This window comes from Lemur catta, chromosome 10 (genome assembly GCF_020740605.2).
Source record: "Lemur catta isolate mLemCat1 chromosome 10, mLemCat1.pri, whole genome shotgun sequence".
In the NCBI taxonomy this organism is placed as follows: Eukaryota; Metazoa; Chordata; class Mammalia; order Primates; family Lemuridae; genus Lemur; species Lemur catta.
In genome coordinates, this window is record NC_059137.1 from 37683268 (window position 1) to 37708339 (window position 25072).

Here is a 25072-nt window from a genome sequence, read left to right on the forward strand (position 1 = left end):
TTGTCAAAATTTAAAACATTTATTTACCCTGTGAACCAGCAATTCTATTCTAGCAATTGATACTACAAATGTATTTGTACTTGTACAAAATGTCTTACATACAAATATTCTTTTTTGGTTTTTTTTGTTTGTTTGTTTGTTTTTTTTGAGACAGAGTCTCACTCTGTTGCCCAGGCTAGAGTGCCGTGGCATCAGCCTAGCTCACAGCAACCTCAAACTCCTGGGCTCAAGCGATCCTTCTGCTTCAGCCTCCCAAGTAGCTGGGCCTGCAAGCATGCACCACCATGCCTGGCTAATTTTTATATTTATAAATATATATATATTTTTTAGTTGTCCATCTAATTTTTTTTTTTTTTTTTTTTTTTAGTAGAGACAGAGTCTCACTCTTGCTCAAGCTGGTCTTGAACTCCTGAGCTCAAACGATCCACCCACCTTGGCTTCCCCAGAGTGCTAGGATTACAGGCGTGAGCCACCCCGCCTGGCCACAAATGCATTCTTTACTGGATTTTTGTATAGCAAGAGATTAGAAAACCTACAAGTCCATTAATGCAGTATTGGTTTTGTACCCTGGATTTCTATGTAGTCATAAAGATGAGTGTGAAGTAGCTGTTTGCATGTTAATGTGGAACAGTCTCTGAAAATTAAGTGGTTTGTGAGAAAGTAAGGTGTGTGTGTGTGTGTGTGTGTGTGTGTGTGTGTGTGTGTGTGTATGTGTATGTATGGTGTGTATGTGTGTTTGTATGTATATGTCTGTATTTTGCTACAGTATCTTTAAAGATGCATAAGAAACTACATTGTTTGCCTCTGTGGATCAAGTATTGGGATGGGGTGGAAGGGTGATTTATATTCTTCATACATATTTTTGTGCCTTTCGGATTTTGTAACATCTCATATATTCCTTAATTATGTATAAAATGCATAAAACAATAAGAACATACTTCTGTTAGCTAACAGCCAGGTGTGTATAGCACCTCAGTACTGTGCTTACCCACCCCATTGGCTTTAGCGTGTACCACATCACCTCTCTTCATAGCAAACAAGGTACAGACCTATTGGGGCATCCTTTTCCCTTTATCATATCATATTCCCATATCAGATATTATCTTTTTTTTTAATGCATGTCACTTAAGAAATTTAGATGATGATTTTGGAGAAACTGAAGGTGATGGGACCCATCATGATCAGTGATAATGGCAGAGGAAGTTTCAAGCTCTTGTTCCCAAATAATTGTTGATTACTTTTGTTTGTTTGTTTGCATATATCATAGACTTCAAATCTCAGCCTGAGCCGTCTCCAGTTCTTAGCCAGTTGAGCCAGCGACAGCAGCATCAGACCCGGGCAGTCACTGTACCTCCTCCTGGTTTGGAGTCCTTTCCTTCCCAGGCAAAACTCCGAGAATCAGCGCCTGGAGACAGAACCTCCACTGTGAACAAACTTCTGCAGCTTCCCAGCATGACCGTTGAAAATATCACTGTGTCTGCCCACCCACCACAGCCCAAGCACATGAAACTTTCCAAGCGGCGGATACCTCCAGCGTCTAAGGTGGGCATTCCAACATGAAGTCATGGTCCCAAAGGTGGATTTATTTTAACAGCTCAAGTTGTGAGATATTAAGTCTCAGAAACTGTGATTCAGTATTTTTCAAGCACATAGCTTAATGTTTTATGAGGATTTGGCCATTTCTGAGTGACTGGACTAATATTAGAGAGAATACATTTGTGCTGAGAGCCAAAAACCTTAATTCAAATACAGATTTCAAGATCTGGCTCAGAGAATCTGTTCTTGTATATTTTGTTGTATCCCAAAGTTGGAGAAAGCGTGGTTCCTTGGCCAGGTTATGCTTTCGTCGTGGTGTGTCCCTGAAAATAGAGCAGTCGGCTCAGTGTACACTCTCCCTCGTCACCCACTCGCCATCACAGCTCTGTCTCTAGTGGTCCAAGAAGCAGGTGGTGACATTAACACTGACCAATCCTCTGTTAACTTTTAACTTTGCTCTTTTTCCTTTACTCTCTTTTTTAAAATGTCTTACTCCTTTTTTCTTCCCTTCTGTCTCTCACTCCTTGTTCCTGCCAGTGTTGCCCAGGGAACCTAGTTGCTTGTTTGGCTCTGTTGTTTATAGGCTTTTGTGACTTGGAGTCCTTGATCTTTGTTCCTGAGATGACAGCTTTGCTTTTTCAGATCCCAGTTTCTGCAGTGGAAATGCCTGGTTCAGCAGATGTCACAGGATTAAATGTTCAGTTTGGAGCTCTGGAATTTGGATCAGAACCCTCTTTCTCTGAATTTGGATCCACTCCAACCAGTGAAAATAGTAATCAGATTCCCATCAGCTTGTATTCTAAGGCTTTAAGGTACACAACTTCCCACTCCTACGGTTTTGACTGAATTTAGTCCTTTCTTACCAAAAAAACCCCCAAAACCCCAAGAAAACAACAACCTTCAAAAATCAGAGCCTAAGAAATGGTGGAGAGAATATACCCTATGCTAATAGGTTTGTGCAGGTATCACCACTGTTTAATTCCAGACCTGTCTAACATCATTCCCAAAAGAAACCCCATACCTGTAGCAGAGAACCCCCAATTTCTTCCTTTCCCTGTCCCTTGGCAACCAATAATCCCTCTCTGGGTTTGTCTATCCTGGACATTTTGTTTGTGTAACTATAATCATGCAATATGTGGCCTTCTGTGTCTGGCTTCTTTCATTTAGCAGAAGCTTTTCGAGGTTCATTCATGTTGTCTGTATCCATTTTATTGCCATTTATTTCATTGTGCTCATACATGTTTTCCTTATCCATTCATTAGTTGGTGGACATTTGGATTGTTTCTTCTTCTTCTTCTTCTTCTTCTTTTTTTTTTTTTTTTTTTGAGACAGAGTCTCACTCTGTTGCCCAGGCTAGAGTAGTGAGTGCTGTGGCATCAGCCCAGCTCACAGCAACCTCAAACTCCTGGGCTCAAGCGATCTTCCTACCTCAGCCTCCCGAGTAGCTGGGACTACAGGCATGCGCCACCATGCCCGGCTAATTTTTTCTGTATATATTTTTAGTTGTCCAGCTAATTTCTTTCTATATTTTTTTTAGTAGAGATGGGGTCTTGCTGTTGCTCAGGCTGGTCTCTAACTCCTGAGCTCAAACGATCCACCCACCTCAGCCTCCCAGAGTGCTAGGATTACATGCGTGAGCCTAGCCTGTTTCCTCTTTTTGACCATAATGAATCATGCTGCTTTGGATATTTGGATTCAAGGTTTATGTGGTTTCAGTTCTTTGGATGCATATCTAGGAATAGAATTGCTGGATTATACTGTAACTCTGAACCATTTGAGGAATTGCCAAACAGTTTCCATGGTGGCTGCAGCATTTTAAATCCCTACCAATAATCTATGAGGGGTCCAATTTCTTGACATCTTAGCAACACTAATTTACCTTTGGTGAAATGTTTTATCAATAGAAAATCTCAGATTTCAGATTTTTTTATTAGTTAATTTTTCCACATTCCAGAGGCAAAACTTGATACTGTGTTCTTATTTTATGATTGATTAATTGAGACAGGAACTTGTTCTGTCACCTGCGCTATAATGCAGTGGCGTCATAATTGCTCACTGCCACCTCAAATTCCTGGGCTGAAGTGATCCTCCCGCCTCACCCTCCCAAGTAGCTGGGACCTCAGGTGTGTGCCACCACACCCAGCTAATTTTTGTATTTTTTGTAGAGACAGAGTCTCTCTATGTTGCTCAGGCTGGTCTGAAACTGCTGGCCTTGAGCAACCATGCCTGGCTGCATTCTTGTTTTAAAGTTGGTCTCATACGCCTGGATTCCTTAAAGAATCTTCAGTATTTTTAAAGATATCCTCCTGGCTGACAGTTAAATTAGGTGAGTCTCATTTTGTGGAGTGGGTGGGAATTGCTTTTCTTTTAATAAAGAACGGAGAGCTGTAAATTTGTAGTTACATGCTTATTTAATATATAACATGATAGCAGCCTGAGCAAGAGCGAGACCCTGTCTCTACAAAAAATAGGAAAATTAGCCGGGCATGGTGGTGTAGTCCCTGCTACTTGGGAGGCTGAGGAAGGAGCATTGCTTGAGCTCAGGAGTTTTAGGTTGCAGTGAGCAATTATGATGCCACTTGCACACTAGCCTGAGTGACAGAGTGAGCCTGTCTCGATAAATAAATATGTAAATAAAATTACCTCACTCTGCATAGTCAGTGCTTAAAATAAATAATAAATAAAGCATATGACAATAAATTGATGAACTAGTTCTATTTCATGAAGCTATGTAAAGTGACATAAATTTATGTATAATACCTTTTACTCTTTTTAGTGAGGCTTTGAATACCTCTTTACCAGTGACCAGTGCAGTACAGAACTCCACCTATACAACTTCCGTCATTACCTCCTCCAGTCTGACCAGCTCGTCCCTCAGCTCCACGAGTCCAGTAACAACGTCTTCCTCCTATGACCAGAGTTCTGTGCACAACAGGATCGCATACCAAAGCCCTGTGAGTCCATCGGAGGCAGCTCCAGGAACCACCATGGTAAATGGTGTTTCAGTTTTCTTCTCTTAGGATGTCTTATTTGGAAGTTAGTGTTTAGTTTGGTAAATTATGCTTTTTGGATAAGAGTTTACTTTAGAAATTGGCTGATTTTTTGAGTAGAGTCATTGTAATTCCTTGAATGTGGGCATAGTGGGCTTCTCTATAGTAGCACCTGTGCACTCGGGTATGTGGCTGGATCTGCAGGCACATAAACTCGGGTGAGAAATCCAAGTCTCAGTGTAGCATAAGCATTTTGGCTGTGGTACTGGGTACTTTTACATGATTTGACCTTGCCCATCTCTCTGAGTATTTCCTGAACTCCTCTCTTCCATAATTGACTCATTTTCTGTGACTGTACTTGCTGCTGCATCACCATTAGATGTTGTTGTGTTAAAGTTACATATTTTCCACCCAACTTTTGTTAAAAATATCACCTTATAAATAAAGAAGCCAGATCTCTTTGTCATATTTTTTCTCCTTTTCTATTATTTTTTGTAGAGACAAGAGTTTCACTGTACTGCCCAGGCTGATCTTGAACCCCTGGGCTCAAGCGATCCTCCCATTTCCACCTCCCAAGTAGCTGGGACTACAGGCATGAGCCACCACACCTGGCTTCCTTTTCTTATTCTTAATACTGGTAAATTGACTGACTATCGTCAGTCAGTGTGGAGGGGCATAGGGTAACTGAGCTCGTGTGGATTCCCGGGGAGGATTCTTCCAGTCTCTTTCTTGTAGGGCACACCTCTGTCCATTAGAGTCCTGAGACCCTAATGGTAAGAGAAGGCTGGCATTACATTATTCACTTTGTCCACATTGACTGGATCCATCTGTTTTTTTATAGTACCTTAGCCGAGCCATATGTTGCCCTCCCAGTGATGTGTAGAGCCTGTGGGGGAAGCTGGAAGGAGAGAAATCATCCTCCAGAAGACAAGGGGATCTAGGTCTCTGCAGATTTTAAGCCAATCCTCCTACATTTAGCCTCACCTCCACTCGCACTTCCAGAGTTAGCTAGTGTAAATCAGCACTGAGGTGTTTGGTATGGTTCTTTGATGACGTAAGTTGGGTTGTTCTCTGATCTTCCCTACTACTGGCTTAGGATTTGGCTTTTCCAGGTCAGCTGAGTCAGTTACCATCCTCTATATGCTTTCTACATACAGAAAATTTTTTTGCTATCATTTTTTCACCTGTTTATTTTTCTGAGTTTACTCATTTTTTTAAAAAAGCCATATATTCTTGATTTCTCATCTTTAATATGAAATATATTTCTGTACTTGCCAATATGGCAACCACTAGCCACATGTGGCTATTTAAACTTAAATTAATTAAAATTAAATAAACATTCAGTTCTTTAGAAACACTAGCCACATTTTAAATGCTTATTATTAGCTAGATATGGTTAATGGCTATAGCCTGGGACCATGTAGACATAGAATATTTCCATTATTACAGAAAGTTTTCTTGGACAGTGTTGGTCTGTCCTTTTCTGCAAGATAAATCAGACCATGTTCTATCCACATGTCAATCCCGGTCACCTGCAGGACACCTCAGTTCCTCTTCCAACTTGACCTCTTACTCTCCTTGCTGCCACATTTCTCACCTCCTTCCTTGCTTAGTTAATTGATTTCCATTTCTTCTCTAGATTTATGTTCTCTCTTGACCCTTGATAGTTCTTTGCTTTTGCTACTGCTATTCCTTTGTCTGGAATTTTCCCCAACCCAAATAATATGGCCCCTCTGCTGTGTTGGAATGTCCATCATTTGAAATGATTTTCAAGGTGGAATGGAATATTCTTCATGTATGATGATTGCTGTTGCCTGGCCCCTTTCCTATGCTGTTTGGTGCTTTTTCTTTTTGGTGTTTTTTTTTTTTTTGTTTGTTTGTTTTGGGGTATAAGAGGCAAATTTGCTCTGTCACCCAGGCTGGAGTGATCATAGCTTATTGTAATATTTAGTAGGGAGTGGACCTTAGTTTAGACTGAGGTAAAGACTAGAACATTGATTATACCTATATTTCTATATTTAGTGAGGTATGTTGTGTCTCCCTTTTTTCTTGGCTGAAATCTTTTTTCTAACTTCAGAGATTTTGCCCCTGGGTAGTTCTGTTTTATTGTCTGTATTTCCCTCTTCCTCTTCCTCTTCTCTCCTCTCCTTTCCTTTTCTTTCTACTTTCCTTTTCTTTTCTTTCTCCCTCCCTTCCTTTCTTCCTCCCTTCCCTCCCTCTTTTTCTTTTCTCCTTTCCTTTCCTTTCTCTCTTTCTCTCTCTCTCTCTCTCACTGTGTTGCCCAGGCTAGAGTGCAGTGTCATGATCGTAGCTTATTGCAACCTCAAACTCCTGGGCCAAAGCAATCTTCCTGCCTCAGCCTCCCAAACTGCTGGGATTACAGGCGCGAGCCACTGCACCTGGCCAGTTTCTACTTTTGATTGCTCCATGCCATGGCTCCCCTGCTTATGCTGTGGAGGCAAAAGTCATTTTTCTGAGGATTCTTTTTTTTTTGCATGTTAATTCCATTGAAATATCTTACGTTAGCTTCAACTGGTTATTTTCAGTTTTTGCACTTTTTATAGCTACCACAAGTGTCCTAACCTACTCTCTATTCACCTACATCAGAGAAGCCATGTTTCAAGGAAGCACCTTTTATTCTCTGAGAATCATTTTGCTAATAATATAAAATATGACAACTCTTGTTATAGGAGTTACCTTTTTTATTTTTTAAATAATTTGGAAACATTTTCTTTCTTGCTTGAGTAGCACTCAGGAGACAACTTACATGAGACATGATGGTGTATTTAACTCTCATAGGACTTTGAGTTCTTTGTATATTTGGACGTTTTAGTAATTGTTTTAGGAATGTTTTATTGCTTCCTGTGATTTGAGTCTTACGTTGCTCCCGTGTTATTTCTCCAAATACCAAATCTGGTTTTCAAAAAATGTCTGTTACATGGCATTTATATGTTTTATTGCCTCCCTTTATTAAGAAATAGAGTAAAACAGATCGTTATTCCATGATTATCTCTATTTTATATGTTTGTTGCTGAATCCCAGTAGAAAGTCTTCTAGGTAATCATTTGATTTTGTGGGTTTTCTTACTTTCTCTTCTGTTCCTTATAGAATGGACATGGTGATGGTCGAAGTCATCAGACACTAGACAGTAAGTATATCAGTTCACTATTCTCACCATGGCTGGTGGAAACCAAAGAGAGAAAGGACACAGCTAATGTGATATAGATAACACCAATTGGCAAATGGCTAATTCTCCAAAACAGCCCTTTTACATGTTTTCTGGTAACTGCTTCTTATCCATCATTGGAACAGAGAGAAGCCACATTCATTGGTTAAAAGAAACCAACTCCTATTTCCTTGTCAGGGTTAAGAGGGTCGATTAGAGATTCCTATGTAAGTAGGTGGTAGCTGGTAGTGTTAGCAGAAATGTCAAAGCTACAGCAAGAAGGGAGGTGATAGTCTCATATTCTTCCCCTAGTCAGGCTGTATCACAAGTGCAGTGTGGAGTATGCATTTAAAAGATGACACAGGGTTCCAGGTTGGTGGAAGGGCTGTCAAACTAATATTATGAAGAACTTTTAAAGCAAAAAATTCTTGTCCTAGTTCAGGAAAGACATGCTCATTGTCTTCAGGACTTGAAGGACTGTTGCTTAGGAAGAAAGATAAAATGTTCACTGTGGATGTTTGGGGGAAAAAAATGAGTTCCAGCAGTGTCCCCAGCTCAGTGATCACTAATGATAGTGCAGGTGAATGCATTTTATTTGTTTCTTTCCCTTGTGCTTGGTAGCTTTTCTGTGATTATTTATAGTGGTTTGCTTTCTTCATTCAGTTTGTCAATTGGGTGTGGGAGCCAGAAAGACTTTTTTTAATTGGAATTTTTTGGGATTGTGGATATGGAGCTTCAGCAGACCAGAGGTGAACCTCAGTTGTAATTGCAATGACAGATTTGGGGCACATCAGGATTTGGTTTGGGGGGGCTGTTTGGAGATACAGTGGTAGCTCTGAGCTTTATTGGATGACTGAGCTGCTTATTCTAGCAGCAGTTGTTGCAGGTTTCTTTTATCCAGGCATGGGGTCGAGAATTAAAGTATCTGGAAAACGTAGACTGCATTTAAGTCTCATCCTCTCTTCTTCCATTTCCACCTCTCTTCCCCATTTGTTGTTTGAGAAAAAGGGAGGCTTGCTGCAAACCTGTTATTGTCATCCAAGACTTAGGGAGGCACCCTTTGGGGTCTCAGTTTTTAGTGTGGTATATCTGTGGCGTCATCCGGTTTCTCTAAGAACAGGTTTCATACCTGGAATAGACTGTCAGTAAAAAGGATTCATGAATGTAAAAGCCTTTGTAAGAATTGACCTAGCTGTGTGTTGACCCTGTTACTGCCTGTGTTTGCTTTCGACTCACTTTCCTTTTAGAGACTCGAGTGCTTGCCACTGGCCTTTGAGGGAATCCTGCAGGAGGCTCAAGGTTGCTCCTACCTTCCTAACTGGAAAAGACAATGATGTGTTATATCCAAGCACATATCTGAGTTTATGTGTGGACAGCATGAAAACTGAGTCTTTTCCAAGCTAGGATTGATTGTATCTGTGTCATGTCTGAAGCCTAATAAGCTCATTTGTATGCTCTGGGATTAATGTGTTCAAGCACATACCAAGGAAATTCTCACTATGCTTTAAAAATAGGTGTCTATTCATTCTGCAGATTTTAGGCATATGTATCTCTCCACAAGGTGTGCATTTTAGGTTCGTAACCCTCACCTGCCCTAAATTGGCCATGAGCTTTGGCAGTGTCAGCCTGATTTGGTAGACACACTCTTGGGTTGTCTTACCTATCAGCTTTTCATTTTCCTTTGCTGGGTCTTTTGAGGAAAGTTTGCCTCATTTTGTAATTATACATACAAATCTCGGCACCTCTTTTCTTCCTGGGTGCATCTAAGTTTCAGTTTGCTTTCAGTGGGAGAATTATGTCCACACCATAGGACAGATTTAATTAGAGAGCGTGATGTCCTGCTCTTTGCCTGAGTCTTGCCTGGTTGACTATCGTGAGTCCTTTTGATAGTGCTATGTGAGAGAGACGGGGCTATCTGGTGACACACTTGGCATTTCCCCAGTGTATGTAACTTTATGTATGTCTCAGATGAGCCTGACATGTCACAAGATCTTGAGCTTATTTCAGATACTCAGGAATGGTTCTGGAGCTAAACAGATCTGTTTCTTACAGCTACTTCATCCGTTCCAGCTCCAAAGACAACAGACTCTCTCTCCACCCTCCCATCTGCGGGCTCCCTGCCCAGCACCACCTCTTGCACTGCGCTTCTACCCTCTGCGTCCCAGCACACTGGGGCCCTGCCCAGCAGCCCCCTCTCCCAGCTTAGCAGGTATGGGGGAAATGTGGGCCCAGAAAAGTACATCGGAACAAAGTCCTGGAGCCCCTAAAGAATGTTGTTCTGTGAACAAAATACTCTTGACTCTGGCTTGATGTCCTTTGCTTTGGCATTAAAACTCTAGCTTAGGTTTTGGTGAGTCTCAAAACTACCAGATATGAAAACTTTGCCTGCTTTTAATGCTTCTGCTGGCATAGAGCACTGGGTCCCCTGGGAATAGGGTGGGGCCAGTAGCTCCCTGCTACTATTCTTGGACCCTAGGAGGGTGCCATGCACCTGTCCTCCCAGCTCTGGGCCCATGTCACTATGAGGTGGAGTGAGAATGATGTTGTATTTCCTGCAAGTGTCTGGCTTGCACTTGTCATGGCTTCAGAGTTATTAGAACAGGGTGCAGGAAAGTGGGTTTGTCTATTACCTATGTCTCCTGAGTAGAGTTCCCCCCCATCTCTCTTTAGCCAGGAGCAGAAGTATTTGATTTGAACTCTGGATTTGATGGGAGTTCAGGCTCTGACTCTGAACATAGGACCTGTTCTCCTCATTCAGAGATTTAATGGGGTCTCCAAGGATGGCAGTTTTCTTAGTGCAATTCTGTTTTTACTTTTTTTAGTCTAAAGAGCTAGTGGGTATAGTTGACTGAAGGTGGCTCTAGAGCTTTCCCAGGCTAGGATGCACCAGATTTCATGGCAAATGATCCCTTAGGTCATTTCTAACCACCAGGATCCTATCACTGGTTCCGCGGTGATAAAGAATGGCGGGTCTGAAGCTGGGACTTCCGTAGGGATTAGGGACAAGGTTGAATCTAGCCCACTGAGCTGAGGGGGACTCGGGCGTGTGGAGTGACTTTTTTGGGTGGACATGTGGTGCTCTGTTTTGTCTTCTAGTTCCCTCTCCAGTCATCAGAGCAGCCTCTCCTCTGCGCATGGAGCACTCTCCTCGAGCACTTCACACACAGTAAGTGTCCACGCCATTTCCTCCACCGCCCTGCTTAGCGAGCTTGGGGACTAATCACATGCAGCTGAGGCTTCAGTTTGTTGATTTTCAGCATCCGAGATGATCTAGAGTTGTGTGGCTGAAATGGCTGGACTGAGTTATCTGGCTCGAGTTTCTGATTTCCTGGGCACTGTGGAGAACACCTTCCTTTCTAAGTTAGTGGCTCGTGGGAGGAATTGCTTCTGTAGACCTAATACGTCATTGATGAGGCTGCCACGTAGTAATCATATAGTGATCTTGCTCCCAGGAATTTGCTAAGCGTAACAGGAGATGTTTCTACCCTGCAGCAGAGGTTTTATTTTCTGGGGCTTGTTATGTTGAGGCATTTGAAGGCTTTTTGGAGGAAAATAGTCTCAATTGCTAACTCCACCTTGGGTTCCACTGAACTGATCAAGTTTAATGAAGAGTATCGTTTCCTCTGTCACTTTGTGATGACCACTGTAAAGACAGTGCTTGGAGGGAAAAGGCGGTGCTTGTGTGAGGAGCACCCGTTTTTTGCCACATGCACGTACGTGCACCTTCATTTCTCTGAGACTGCCAGTCCTGGCCATTAGTTCGGTCAGTGTAATTGTATTCCACTCTGCTGGTCACTGTGGGGACTTCCTAGTAGTAGCCATTAGGTGTCCTGTTTGGTCTTTCCTTGTGCCGTCTTCCCTGGCTCCAAGGCAGAGACTTTGGGAAGAGGGACACTGAAGGAAGAAGTCTGGAGGCTGCGGAGGCAAGAGTGGTGCAGCAGCATGCTGTGGAGGAAGCCAGGCTGGGAGAGGGTCCACATGGGAGTGGTGGCTGGCAAGTGTCCTCATGTGCCTAAGAATAACCCTAGATTATGCTTATTGAAGTGGCTCAGTGGAGGTTGTGAAATTGGGAGCATGGTTTTATGTGATAGGGGTTAGGCCAGATGGTGGTGGGTGGAGGACTGAACGGTAGTAAAATGGAGAGGGGTGGGTTATTGGACAGTGCTTCAGGAAAAGCTAACAGAAACTTGTGCGTAAGGTTAGGTGAATAGAAAGGTGCCTAGAAGCAACAAAACGTCCTTGCTCTTGGGCTGCAGGAGGCCTAGGCAAGGTTGGAATGGGTGGGTCCACAAGCAGGGAGGAAGGATTTGGGTACAGGCAGTCACCTTGGGTGGGGGAGTCACGAAGTTGGTGAAATTTGTTTCCTCTGAGGAAGGGATCAGCTCACCTGACGTGAGGTGTGGTGGAAAAGGGGAAGATGTGTCCTTCCATTCGGATCTGGTTGACGCGTAGCTTTCAAATTCTAGTGTTCCAAGTGAAATTTTGTGCATAGTCTTTTGTCATAAAACACTTAAACCACCACCTTCAAAGGAGAGCACTGTGGACACCTCTACCTGCTTCTGTCCTTTATGGCTTGTCATCATCATGAGCACCGTAGAGCTGGCTGTGCTGGGGAGCTCTTGCACACATGGGTAGCTGTGCTCCTTGTCTCAAGAAAATAGATAATAGAATCCAAACTTCCATCCCAGAATTGTCTCATCCAGTTAGTTCCACACTTTGTCAGTGTGACAGAATTTGCATATTGCGAATATGGTGGTCCCTTAGTATATGCAGGAGATTGGTTCCTGGACCCCCGAGGATACCCAAATCCGTGGAGACTCAGGTCCCAGAGTGTGCGGAACCCATTTTGACGAAGTCAGCCCTCTGTATCCATAGGTTTTCACATCTGGCGAATGCTATATTTTCATGCTGTGTTAGGTTCAGGAAAAAATTTGCATTTAAGTGGAGCTGTGCAGTTCAAACCTGTGTTGTTCAAGGATCAACTGAATATTCATAACATTTAGTATTAAAAGATATAAAAAGACACCTACTGAGAAGGTTCTCTGTGTCTGGTCTGCTTGTTCCTACCCCTCCACCTCCTGTTCTTCCCCTTGTCTCCTGCCCTTTTTGTTCCTTTTCCTGTTGCATAAAGAAAAGTATTCTATAGAGAGTGGCCTTCAACTTTTCCCCCCTGAACAGCGTATCCTAGAGGTGTTTCCATGCTGAAACATGGAGTTTTTGTTCTGTTTTCATATCCTACTGTATTAGTTTATTTGAGCAGTCCCCTATGGAGGCCTATTTCCAGTCTTGACGCTACAGAGAGTGTTGCATTTGAGAACCTTGTACACATGTTTATGTGTACAGCTACGTCTAGAGGGTAAATGGAGGTGGAACTGCTAGGCAATTTGTCATTTTATACAAGTTGCCAAATTGCCCTGCACAGTGATTTTAACCTGTTTACCTCCCACTGACAATGAACAAAATGTCTTATTTCTCAAAATGTTATGGGGTATTTGTACTTTATTTGAAAGCCATTGAATTTCCTTTTCTTTGCGTTATTTCCATTCTTGCTTCCATTTCCTCTTAGGTCCTTGGTCTCTGTTTCTAGGCACTCACTATATTAGGGAGACTAGTAGCTCTTTGTGATGGAAGGTGCCAATATTTTTCCTGGATTTCTCATTTTATAAATACAATTTTTTTTAATAGTCATTCAGATAAATGTCTTTTCTTTCGTAGTCTCTCAGAGTTAGATCTTTCCCACTCCAAGAGTATAAAGGAAATCCCAATGTTTTCTTCTGTCCTTTCCTCTCTGGGCCAATTCTGGGGAGCTGACTGCACAGGCCCCATTGGATGGACCTTTTCAATGTGCTGTTGGCCTCTTAAGCCAGCAGTCTGGCGCACTCACACTTCTGGGAGGTCGGGGCAGAGACAGGAGCCCTGGCAGGGGCAGCTGAAGGAGGAAAGGCTTGCTGGGTGACTCTTGTTCCTTTCAATACGTCAGAGACTAATTCTCTAGCAAGCATCTCTTATATGGTTAGAGAATGTTCATTTTTTTCTTCTGTGGTTAAAGGTTGAAAAGTTGCTTCCAAGTATGGTATAACTGGTCATGCGTTGGTCAGAGCTGTTCTGAGTTCTGTGGCGGGTGGTCCCGGGTAGGAAGTCTGGCTCCTTACAGAGGACTGTAGCATAGGTGCCAGGCTGGCAGCATACCCTGTGCCCTGCCTCCTGGTGGGGCTGCTTCTCCAGTCTGGTTCCATCCCCTCTATGCTGAAAGAGCAGGAGTGCCTGGTAGTCCTAGGAAATCATGTTTTCAGCTGTCTTCACTTTGGTGAATCTGTTTTGGATGTTAGATCCTTACAGCCAGTGCTCAAATGTATAGCGATGGCTGTGGGCATGGGACTTGACAGAGAGTTTGTGTCTGTGGAGGTAAAGCATGTGGTGGTCCCCTTTCTCCCGGGCACTTCTTACTCTTCCGCTTCTCCTCCAGGAGTTTCTGTGCTTTACATTATTTCTGGTTTGGAGACTGGTCTCACTCTTAGCTATTTCCTACCTTTTTGGCACTTGTTTTGCCCAACCAAGTGTATCTCTCCCACCTATCCTCCTCCGCACATGAAGCTTTTCATGGAACCCTATCACTAGGGTTGAACAGCTGGGTAGGATTCCTGGAACTCAGGGTCTCCCTCTTCCTCCCTAGATGGATCTTGAGCAGGCACAGTGGCTGGCCATAAAAGGCACTGGTGGATTACAGGGTGTCACCAGGTTTTGGAGCAAAGGCCTCTCTCACACTCCATGTCTTCCAGACCAGAGCAGCTAAGAAGCCCAATAGAAGGAAATTCTCAAAACACTCAGACTTGTACTGGGCTGCCTGGGGCCTTTTGGTCAGCTCTTCTGGTACTGTTTGCTTTTCCGTGAGGTGGATACTCACCCCATATTCAAATGGTCTGTGTTGACGTATGATCTGAAGTTATGTTGGGGTTTCTATGCTTTATTTCAGATATCAAAGCATGAGTAACTTGAAGGATTTTTTCAGAGGGTTTTGGTCAGAGAGCTTAATTTTAATTATCTTGAGTTATATCCTAATGGCTGACGCTAGCTGCTGTGTGAGGGGCCACAGTGATCCCTGAGCCCCTCCCCTCCTCTTACAGTCCCTTGGTGGTTGCATTGTCGCCTGCCCATTGAACCTTGAGACTGCAGGCCTAGATGCCAGACCAGGCTCTCCCAGCAGCCTCTTCCTTTGCCTCTAGATCCACGTGTCCTGGTTTTTGTTTTGCCAGCACGCCAGTGTGGAGAGCACCCCTTCCCTCCAGTCCTCAGCCAACTTCTCAACAGCAGCAACCTCCGCCTCGAGTTCCGTGTCCTCAGGTGCCAGCCTGCCCAGCAGCATGAACACAGTGAACAGCCTTTGCCCGGGTGGGACCACTGCGAGTGCACCCAGTAGCAGTACCAGGGCTGCCCCCTTGGCGACTTCAGGTATGTGCTCCAGAGGCCTTTGCTGCCTGCCCCTGTCCCTCTCAAATGTGCACCCTTGGCTTGCCAGGAAAGGGGCCCAGAGGTGGCTGCCAGGGTGTGGAGGGTAGCCACAAGTATCAGATTATATTCTCACTTGGCCCTGCTGTTGCTAGATTTTGCTGTTGTGTTCCATTTCCCTCTTGAGGCCTGATCCTTCCAGCCCTGGTGTGGGATGAGTAGAACCTGAGTCTTGCGGAGGCACTCCGCCTGGGCAGGATTCCTGCCAGCTTTGTGCTTTTAGCTCCCTAGTTTTTTCTGTCTCTTTTTAGCCCTGGAGTGGAGCTGACATGGTGATTGGAGGGGTCAGGGGTGTCCTATCATGGGCTCCTCCTAGACACTTTATGTGACTGATTGTCAACCAGACCTAGGCTGTCCATTGGCCAGGCAGACTGTATTTTGGTGGAAACTGCAACAACCCACCACTGACACAGCTGTCCCCCTCCTGGCACTGTGTGGCTTCCTTCTCTTGTTCTGAAGAGGCAGATTGTTTCTTTTGTTCATATTTGCTCAGTGCTGTGTGACTTTTAGGATTGGGGGGAAGGAGGGTGCTTCTGTCTGAGCACAGAACTCTCAGATATTGAAAAAGCCTAAATAAGGTGGCGCGTGCCCTCTGTCTCCCCCAAGCTCCTTCATAGCCTGGCCCTCTGCGTCTCTCGGTCACTGCGCTCCCCTCGTCTGTGGCCTCATCTGGGATAGCTCAGTGACGCTGCCTCCTCCTCCCAAAGCAGCAAGGGAATCTCACTCTTTGTGGTGACCACTCCATTCCATTTGATTTTTCCCTCTGCAGGCAAAGCACCCCCAAACTTGCCACAGGGTGTACCTCCCCTGCTGCACAACCAGTACCTCATGGGCCCCGGAGGACTGCTTTCTGCCTACCCGGTGAGCACACAGTGGAGCTGCTGGCCAGCTCCCGCTCCCCTGGCCTCGGGCTGCCACCTGGCCAGACCTGGTGAGGGGAGCCTTAGGTTGGGCCAAGGTGCCCCCCTCAGGCTGCTCTTACCCCCAGAACCCCTTGTCTCTGCCCCTCTGATCCCTGATGTGTCTTCCTCCATCTAGACTCCATCAGGGCAGGATTTGTTCCCACAGCACCTGATCCAGGTCCCATTCCTGGGTGTGTCCTAGCCTTCCAACCTTGTTTGAGCCCCTATGAAGGCCCAGTCCTCCAAGGGGATAGTGTGTGGTCTCTAAAATGCCCTTTCCGGTCCTCCCACAGATCTATGGCTATGACGAGCTCCAGATGCTGCAGTCACGGCTGCCAGTGGTGAGTGTGGGATGTGGCATGGTGGGAGCAGTAGGGTTTAGACTCTTACATGTCCCTCCTCCCTTGGTCTTTTTTTTTTTTTTTTTTTTTTAAATAGAAATTTATTCCCCACGGTTCTGGAGGCTGTTGAGTCTTGGATCAAGGTACTGACTTTTGGTTTGGTGAGGGTCTTCCTGTTTTGTCCTCACATAGCAGAAGGTGGAAGGGCAAGCTCCTCCCTTAGTCTTGACTGCTGCCCTGTCTGGCCCTGGCCCTTAGAATCCTTGGCGTAAGGAACCCCTCAGCACCACCACCAAGCAAGCTGTTACCGTCTGTTGGTTGTGCCTGGTACAACCATAGCTTTGGCATGTCAGTGTACTATGCTCATCCTTGAGGACATCCTTTGGGACCTGGACTATGTCCCCTACTAAATGGCCTTATTTTCCTTCCTCATCTCTCTCTTTAAAAAAGAAAAACTAGGCTGAGCGCAGTGGCTTATGCCTGTAATCCCACCACTTTGGGTGGCTGAGGCAGGAGGATCACTTGAGATCAGGAGTTCGAGACCAGCCTGAGCAAGAGTAGGACCCTGTCTTTACTAAACATAGAAAAAATTAATGGGGTATGGTGATGCACGCCTGTAGTCCCAGCTATTCAGGAGGCTGATCACGTGAGTCCAGGAGTTCAGGGTTGCAGTGAGCTGTGATCATGCCACTGCATTTCAGCTCAGGCAACAGAGTGACATGGAGGTTGTCTGCTCGGCCTTGGAGTACCATATAGTGTCTTTTGGGCTGAGGTAGCCAAAGGTTCCAGTTGTGATACCAGCCGAATGAATGGTGGAGCTGACGGTCTCTAAGGTCTCTTCTGGGTTTGGCCTCCCGTCTTTATTTGCAAGAATGCCTGCCCTGGGATCTCCCTGGTGGTTGCACCCTCACTCTGAGGCCCAGGTGGTTTCTTTATTCTGATCTTTGGTGCCAGGATAAGGCGCTGGGCCCTCCCAGACATAGCCACATTAACAGGACTGCGGGGGAAGACTGCTGGGAAGCAGGCCTGTTTCTTGCCTTGCCAGCTGGCAGGATTTCCTTCTGGGTACCTACTCTCCTCTTGGTCTGACATGTCCCAGGGTGCCTGTTAGAGAGTTTGGACAGTGGTGTTCACCCATGCTGGATGTGGTCTTTCCTGATCCCAGAGGAAGAGGCTTCCTCCCCATTGAGGTGTCACCTGTCCTTCCTCAGACTCTTCATCATTGGTGTTTCCCCTTCTCTGAGAGACCACAAAGAGCTTATGGAGCTGCTCATCTCAGGAGAGATGTTCTTTTCCATTTGCTGGAAGTATTTCCAGAGGCTGAGAGCTGAGCATCTTATTCCCTCACTTGCAGACCAGCAGCCCATCGATGTGCTGGTTGAAGGCCAAGGCCTAGCAGGATCTGAGATATTCCTGGAGCAGCAGCTGGTCCTGAGGGAGTCTGTACAGGGGATACCAGCCCTGGGATTGATTCTGCTTCAGGGGCTCTCCACCCCTATTCATGAGACCTCTTATGCTTTCATGATTTTATGTCTTAGAGGAAATCCCTTCCAAAGCCCACCTTTTCAGATACATTGTTTTTTTACTGTCCCTTGGGTCATTTGTTAACATCTGCTAATTTTTTTTTAAGCAAGGTCTCACTTTGTTGCCCAGGCTGTGGTGCAGTGGTACAGTGGCACAATCATAGCTCACCACAGCCCCCAATTCCTGGGCTCAGCAATCCTCCTGAGTGGCTGGGACTGCAGGTACTGCGACCGACCGTGCCCCTCAGCCTCTTTTACTATAGTGCCTAGTTCCCGCCTTCAGATTTTCTCCTCTTGGATGAAAGAGCTCCCGTTCTGGGCTTCTCTGTGCCTGTTCCCAGTTGTGATCCTCCCTGCTCTGCGCTTTCCCAGCCCTGTGTCCTCCTGGGGATGCTCTGGGTGCTGTCGTTTCCTGGAGGTTAGCAGGAGGTATGTCCAAAGGAGGATGTGAGCGCCATTCCTAGCCAGGATGGCCTTGTCTGGCTGTGACCCAGCATTGTTGGCCATGGATTTGGGGCAACCCAGGGGCTTTTCCTTTGCTCAGAAGCCAGATATGTCTGGGACTGGGAGGCCCTGGAGGTGTAAGTAAGGGTCAGGGCAGGCCTCCCCTGTCCACAGAGCTCTACCGTGTCTCGCTCTCTTTTTCTCCACACTGTTGGATCTGTCAACTTCCCCCTGGGTGGTGTGTAGTGTCAGCATTGCTAGGGCAGAGGTGGGGAGTGATGGGCCAGTTTGAAGTCTCACCTGAGTCCTGCGTGTACCTGTGCCTACCTGGCACTGCTTCTTATCCACTTTTGAACCTTTTAGGTACCTCCTCTCCTTTTGTGTCCTTTTTCAGGTTTGTTCTGTTTGGTCAGTGTTCCTAGCTGCTGGTTAGTCTCACACAGGAAAAGCCAGCAAAGTTGATTCAGTTTGTGTCATTCACAAACATCTGTCTGTGATATAAAATGGATGTGTAAGGTTGGGCTTCCAATGGCTCTGCTGGCGAAGACTGCAGGGTTGGTCAGTCTGTGTGCTAGCCAGCTAAGCAGGCTGCCTTGTTGCTCACCTCCAGTGGGCACCACGTACTTGGAGTTTTCCGTGAGTGCTGCCTTTTAGGTGTGTGGCCCGTCTCAGAAGTATGGCATCACCTAGAGTTTCATGTGCTGGGTCTACTTTCTTAGGAGTGGGGCCAGGCCACTTGCTGATTGAGCCTCCCTGGTCCCTCCTAGGATTATTATGGAATTCCCTTCGCTGCACCAACAGCCCTTGCCACCCGAGACGGGAGCCTAGCTAATAATCCATATTCAGGTGAGTCAATTCAGTGGGTGGCTATGGGGATGGCCTGTAGCTAATCCCAGGAGTCTAGAAAACAGAAGCAGAAGAGCTGAGAGAGGCCACTTAGCTGCCCATACTGAGCTGGAAGCCAGACCTATTATTTGCAGGAGCCAAGTACGACTTTTTCCTGGTTGGGTAAGGAGTGGTGACCCAAGGCAATGCTTTTCTTCTAGGCGATGTTACAAAGTTTGGCCGTGGTGACTCTGCATCCCCTGCACCCTCTACTACACTTGCTCAGCCACAGCAGAGCCAATCCCAGACCCACCACACAGGCCAGCAGCCCTTTCTGAATCCTGCACTGCCACCTGGCTACAGCTACGCTGGCCTTCCCTACTATACAGGCATGCCCAGTGGCTTCCAATATGGGCCTACCATGTTTGTGAGTATTTGTGGGGGGGTGTGATTCTTCCTCCTGGCCTTGGGTCACTGGAAGGTTGAAACCTGGGACCTACCTTCCAGCTCCTGGGAGCAGAAGCAGGGAGGGAGAATCATGGCCCCACTCGGTCTCATCCGGCCTTGAGTGCCCCTCTCTGTATTTGGATCCTGCATGTGTTGCACTAATAAGGAAGCACAGGTCTCCTTAATCTCTTGCCTGAGGCTAAGGCAGGGAATATCTGATCTGCTCCATGTTGCCTTGTTCCTACACTGATGCCTCATCTGCTTGTCCCGCCAGGTCTCTCCAGCCTCAGCTAAGCAGCATGGTGTGAACCTCAGCACCCCGACCACCCCCTTCCAGCAGGCCGGTGGTTACGGCCAGCACAGCTACGGCACAGGTGAAGGGTGCTCCCTGCACTGAGACGCAGGGTAAGACAGGCTTTTCTGGCTCACACATACCTCTTGTACCGTGCTGTGCTAGGTTATGATGACCTGACTCAGGGGACAGCAGCGGGAGACTACACCAAAGGTGGCTATGGTGGATCATCACAGACACCAACCAAGTCTGCAGGTTCTGGGCCTGGCAAAGGTAGTGTTCATCTCTCCTATCCAGGATTGCGGCCCGGAGTAGTTGTTTCCTTCTACCTGACCCCCTCTCAGGCAGGGCTACCCCTGAGTGCCCCTGGAATTGGGGGACCCTGGAGATGGTACCAACAGCTATGGGGACCAACTGCTTTTCCTCCTAGGAGCATCAGTGTCTTCAAGCACCACTGGCCTACCTGATATGACTGGTTCTGTCTACAACAAAAATCAGGTGAGGGAGGACAGAGCTGGGTGTGTAGGTCATTGGGGTACAGCAAAAACTGACCCTCACTATTATCTTCTTTGCCTTTAGAGTTTTGACAAGCAGGGATTTCATGCAGGGACGCCTCCACCTTTCAGCCTGCCCTCAGCCTTGGGCTCTGCTGGGCCCCTGGCCCCTGGAGCGGCCCCTGGCTATGCGCCCCCACCCTTCCTGCACATCTTGCCAGCCCACCAGCAGCCCCACTCACAGCTGCTGCACCATCACCTTCCGCAGGATGCCCAGGTGAGCGCAGTGATGGGGGTGGCCACCCTGCCCGGGGCCAGGGGTTCTGCTCCTCCAGTCTTGACAGCCTTCTCTCCTCCTCAGAGCGGCTCAGGTCCCCGAAGCCAGCCTAGCTCCCTGCAGCCCAAATCTCAAGCTTCCAAACCTGCCTACGGCAACTCTCCATACTGGACAAACTAAACCCCGAAGAGAGTGGGGCAGGGCTTACCCTTGGCAGGAAAGAACACCACGGAGCACATTTCTGAGAGCCCATTGCCCTGGAGACATGTACCATTCATCAGCCAAGCCTTTGTGGGGAGCCTGCCTCCCAGAGTGGCTCTTGTATGTAATGTATTTATGTATGTATTTGTAAATGTGACAAGCGCGGGGAGTTGGGGGTGCAGCTGCACACTAGGTCTGCTCTCCCCATTCAAGCCCCTTTTCCTCTTTGTAGCAAAATAAGCCCCCCACCCTGTTCTGCCTTCAGACCTTCTGCATAGCCCCGTGCCTGCTCAGTGGGCTACTAGGGACAGTTTCTGGAAGGGCTGGTTCAAGGCAGTTTGGGTATTGGGGTCAGGTACCAATGAAGAATCACGACTTATCTCACTTCTCCTACTCCTTTGTAAACCATTATTAGAGTTTTCTGTCCTGTGTAATTACTTTATACCTCTGTTTTAAAGAAACTGGTCCTTTTGTCATTATTTTTCATGGTCCTCTTTTGTCAAATCTTGATCTGGGAATAGCAGAGATATCCCTCCACCCAGAATAAATCTGGGTACCTGTTTGTCTTCATACAGAGCAGGGGCTTCTGCTTCTGGTATTGTCCCAACATTTGCCTTCCTCTCGCTGACCTTGAAAAATTTGTCTGAACTGGGGCTCAGAGATGTTCAACCAGTTAGCTCCCCCCCTTGAAAAAAATCTCCAAGCAAAGGCTCCTCTATTCCAGTTGTCCTGCAGCAGGTGGGCAACAGTTTCAGGGTTTCCTCTTGCCCAAACTCCACCTAATAAAGTTGTGAGAGCATGCAGTCTCTTGTGTGGTGTGATTTGAGGGACAGCTCAGGGCTGAAGTAGACCTGACATGGCTGCAGTCCACTGCCATCAGGCTTATTGCCATCAGGCTTATAAAGGCTTGAACTGGTTATTTCTCTTCACTGGACCCTTCTCTAGGCTGATATGATAAATGAAAAGACAGCTAAACCTTCTCATGGGGCAAGGTAATTTCTTTTCCACGTCCCAACTGACTTTAAAATCTGGAGCAAAGCCAAGAACTGAGAGCAGAGTTCTAGGCCAAGTATGAGCAGGCATACCTGTGTATCCTTTGTTCTTCATAAACCAAACACAACCTTGACTGGCAGGCAAGGGCTAAGGTGGAACAGATGACTAGTGAGTTAGTTACGCTGTTAGCAGGTAGGCCAGAAGCCAGAGAGGAGACAAGAGTCAGTCATTAGGCAGATCCACTTGGTTTTCCGCAACTCTGCTCCTACCTAGCAGGCAGTGTTGCCCAAGGTGCTACAGCCTCTCATTTCCTACATCGCTACTTCAGACCAGGCTAAAGCCAACAAAATGAGTGCGTGCAGCTGCAAGTCAGTATGTCAGTACCAACCTGGGGGTCAGTCTTTTCCTTTTCTGCTTTTGGCATCTACAGTCCAGAGCTGTGGCCACTTCATCAGATGAGGCGCATGCTCCCGCTAACACAGAGCTTGGGATCTGGGCTAGGAAAAAAAACTGTTCTCTTGCCTGATTGCTATTAACAGGAAGTTAGGAACACAAATGACAATGAAAATAAAATCTTTGCCTAAGGAAGGCAGCAGAGTACCCATCCATCTCTTCAGCTGGCTGTGCCCTATTTCAGAAGTTTTAAAACATGCCCACTTGTTAAAGCTTCCTTTGAAGGAACCTTCCTTAAAAACATGTAAGTTGAGGATGATTCTCCAGGGAGGCGAGTTGGACAGAATGTTACAAAAGGCAGGTCAGCCAGTTTGGGTTTTAGTTTATGCTGAGTCCTGGGCATCATCAATCTGTGAGATAACAGTGAAAATATCGAGACCACCTTTTAGTTTTCTTTAACACAGGAAAAAAATGAAGAGGGTCATCCCGTGGGGAAATAGCAATACAGGTATATTTTATTTCACATTTTATTAGTAGACAGATGGGCAGAAAAAGACAAAATAAACCACTAAAAGGGAAGAAGTCAACACAAAATGCATCAGATAATCTTTTCTCATAAGTTAAACTGAAGAAAAACATCTACGATTTCAGCTAAGAAAACTATTAAAGTCAGGTGTGTCCTGCTGGTTTCAGAATAGTTGAAAATTGCATCTCTGAATCTTTTTAGTTGTAAATGTAAACCTTGTTTATCAGGGTGGGAGGGGTGGAGAGTTAATTTTCCGTGGAGAACTACACACTTTCCTCGTTCAATCTCTTACTGTATATGCCCCAAACATAAGGAAACCAGCAAGAAAAGAAGCAAATTGCCAGGGCAGGGTTGAACGGACTACAAAAAATTTGACTAATAGAAAAGAACTCCGGAATGATAAGAAAAAGGGCAGAGGGAAGACGTTCAGAGAAACAACAACGGAATCGTGATATTATACTTTCTCCACCCAGCCTCAAAATACACAGAACTGAAGCACATCCAGTGAGGCCTCAATCAGAATTAAAAGGAACCTAAGAATGCAAGATTTTGAGTTCACGTCACACCAAATGTAATCAGCACAACTGTACTCATAAGGTTCTGCCTCAAGCCTGAGACCTCACTCCCGAAAATAAAAATTACATACTCAAGTATTTTTCCACAGGATGTGTTCTCAGGGACATAGCTCTGGAACCAGCATCTGGGTTTTTTAAGTCTAAACTATCAGAATGTCTACCTGCTACCAAGCCAACACACCCCAGTTTTCTGGAACTGATTGTACTCATCAGAGGCAAACCCAGCCCTCAATAGTAACACTCTAAAGGGCTGAGAGGTACAACCTCCACTTGGCGCTCTGGCTCCCTGAGTCAACATGCAACAGAGGCCAACAGGGCCTAATGTGACAGAACTGAGCAACACAGCACCTCCCACAATGCCATGGTGCCTGGCCTGGCCTGCCCTGGGTGTGAGATGCGTTAGTGAGGGGAACGAAAGGTTTAATTTTTAGGGCTCCAAGAGAACAAGACCAAGCTACTGGCTGTAAACTTGCGTGCACATGTGTGTATGTGTGTGGAGGGGTAGGGGGTAAGGAGGTAAATCAGTACTGTGAGAGGCTTTGGCTCCAGAAGATTTTGCCGGCTGTCTATCTGGAAGCATTACTTGAGAAGGGTGGGGAGTAAAAAGGTTGTTACAACATCCTTCTATGAAAGTTTATAGTCAGACAACTTAAGAGCATATTACAGATCTGCTCTGTCCTATGAATCTGACTGGAATTAAAAGATTCAGGGTGCAAGTAGCAGCCCTGACCCCATAGAGATTATGTAGAGATTCTGGGACCAGGCTCAACAGTGTCCCTTAAGAACCTTAGCGTGTTAAATATTCCCATTTAATACCAAACTTTAGAGGCCAGAGAGGGCTGCTGGGAAGTAGTCAGCATATGTTTGGGTAAGTTTAAAGAGCGAATGAAAACCCTGAGATCAGAAAGGAAGGAGGAGCTAAGGAAGTAAGCATCATTTACTCTGACCATCCTAGGATCCATCCTACCCCTGTCCCTAATCTGCCCTTTGGTACTTTCTGAGCTATGATCTGAAGAAAAAGGAGTTGACACTAGTGCACAGGGATCTTAAGTAGGACTGTAGTCCTTGCTGTATTTTCTTTCTGAAATCTGATTTTACATTATAGCTGTTTTCCCCAAAGAACAATGTGCCCTCCTATGAACTGACACACCCCCATAACAACCAAAAATCACCTTCAAGTTTGAAGTTCCTGGATGCTGAAGGCTGCTGGATCTCAGTATTTGATTGAAGCAACACATGATTGAGACCTGGGAAATCAAAGCTGCAGTGATTGTATGGCAAGAAGATCTCTGAGCCTTGCCTGCCTGGAGACTGGAAACTGCCTGCAGTCAACTCCCTTGGCCCTTCCAGAAGAGACACACCCATGAGGAGCTCAACGCACCATTTCTGCTTGTGCTCCACAACCAAACTACATTGAAAGGAGAAAAAAGTCCAGATCATTTCCAGTGAAGAACGTGAGAACCGGTCACTCATGTCTCTCACACATCCATGTTTGTCAGTATAAGCAGCTTGATGAAAACCAAAATCTTAATACATGCACCTAGGATTAATACTGAGTAATTAACAGTGACTACTTTTTGAAAAAACCTCATGGTGAGAGTGTATCTATCTTTGAGGGCAAGGCCATGTTAAATATACAAA

At 45.9% G+C, this 25072-nt stretch overlaps 1 protein-coding gene and 1 non-coding gene across 2 annotated transcripts in view; both read left to right on the forward strand.

Moving 5' to 3' along the window:
• Positions 1-21747, forward strand: part of UBAP2 (ubiquitin associated protein 2) — an 85457-nt gene extending 63710 nt beyond the window's left edge. The window contains exons 14-29 of the mRNA XM_045562965.1: positions 1268-1542; positions 2179-2348; positions 4313-4526; positions 7635-7674; positions 9745-9901; positions 10789-10858; positions 14946-15141; positions 15968-16059; positions 16394-16441; positions 19176-19254; positions 19455-19660; positions 19955-20054; positions 20138-20245; positions 20403-20470; positions 20552-20743; positions 20828-21747. Of these exons, the coding sequence (XP_045418921.1) occupies positions 1268-1542; positions 2179-2348; positions 4313-4526; positions 7635-7674; positions 9745-9901; positions 10789-10858; positions 14946-15141; positions 15968-16059; positions 16394-16441; positions 19176-19254; positions 19455-19660; positions 19955-20054; positions 20138-20245; positions 20403-20470; positions 20552-20743; positions 20828-20923 (2111 nt within the window). The 3' untranslated portion in view covers positions 20924-21747. The remainder of the gene's footprint in view (positions 1-1267; positions 1543-2178; positions 2349-4312; positions 4527-7634; positions 7675-9744; positions 9902-10788; positions 10859-14945; positions 15142-15967; positions 16060-16393; positions 16442-19175; positions 19255-19454; positions 19661-19954; positions 20055-20137; positions 20246-20402; positions 20471-20551; positions 20744-20827) is intronic.
• Positions 9011-9091, forward strand: LOC123646801. Its single transcript, XR_006738049.1, has one exon. It is a non-coding gene; the product is annotated as a small nucleolar RNA SNORD121A (small nucleolar RNA).
• Positions 21748-25072: the final 3325 nt, after the last annotated feature.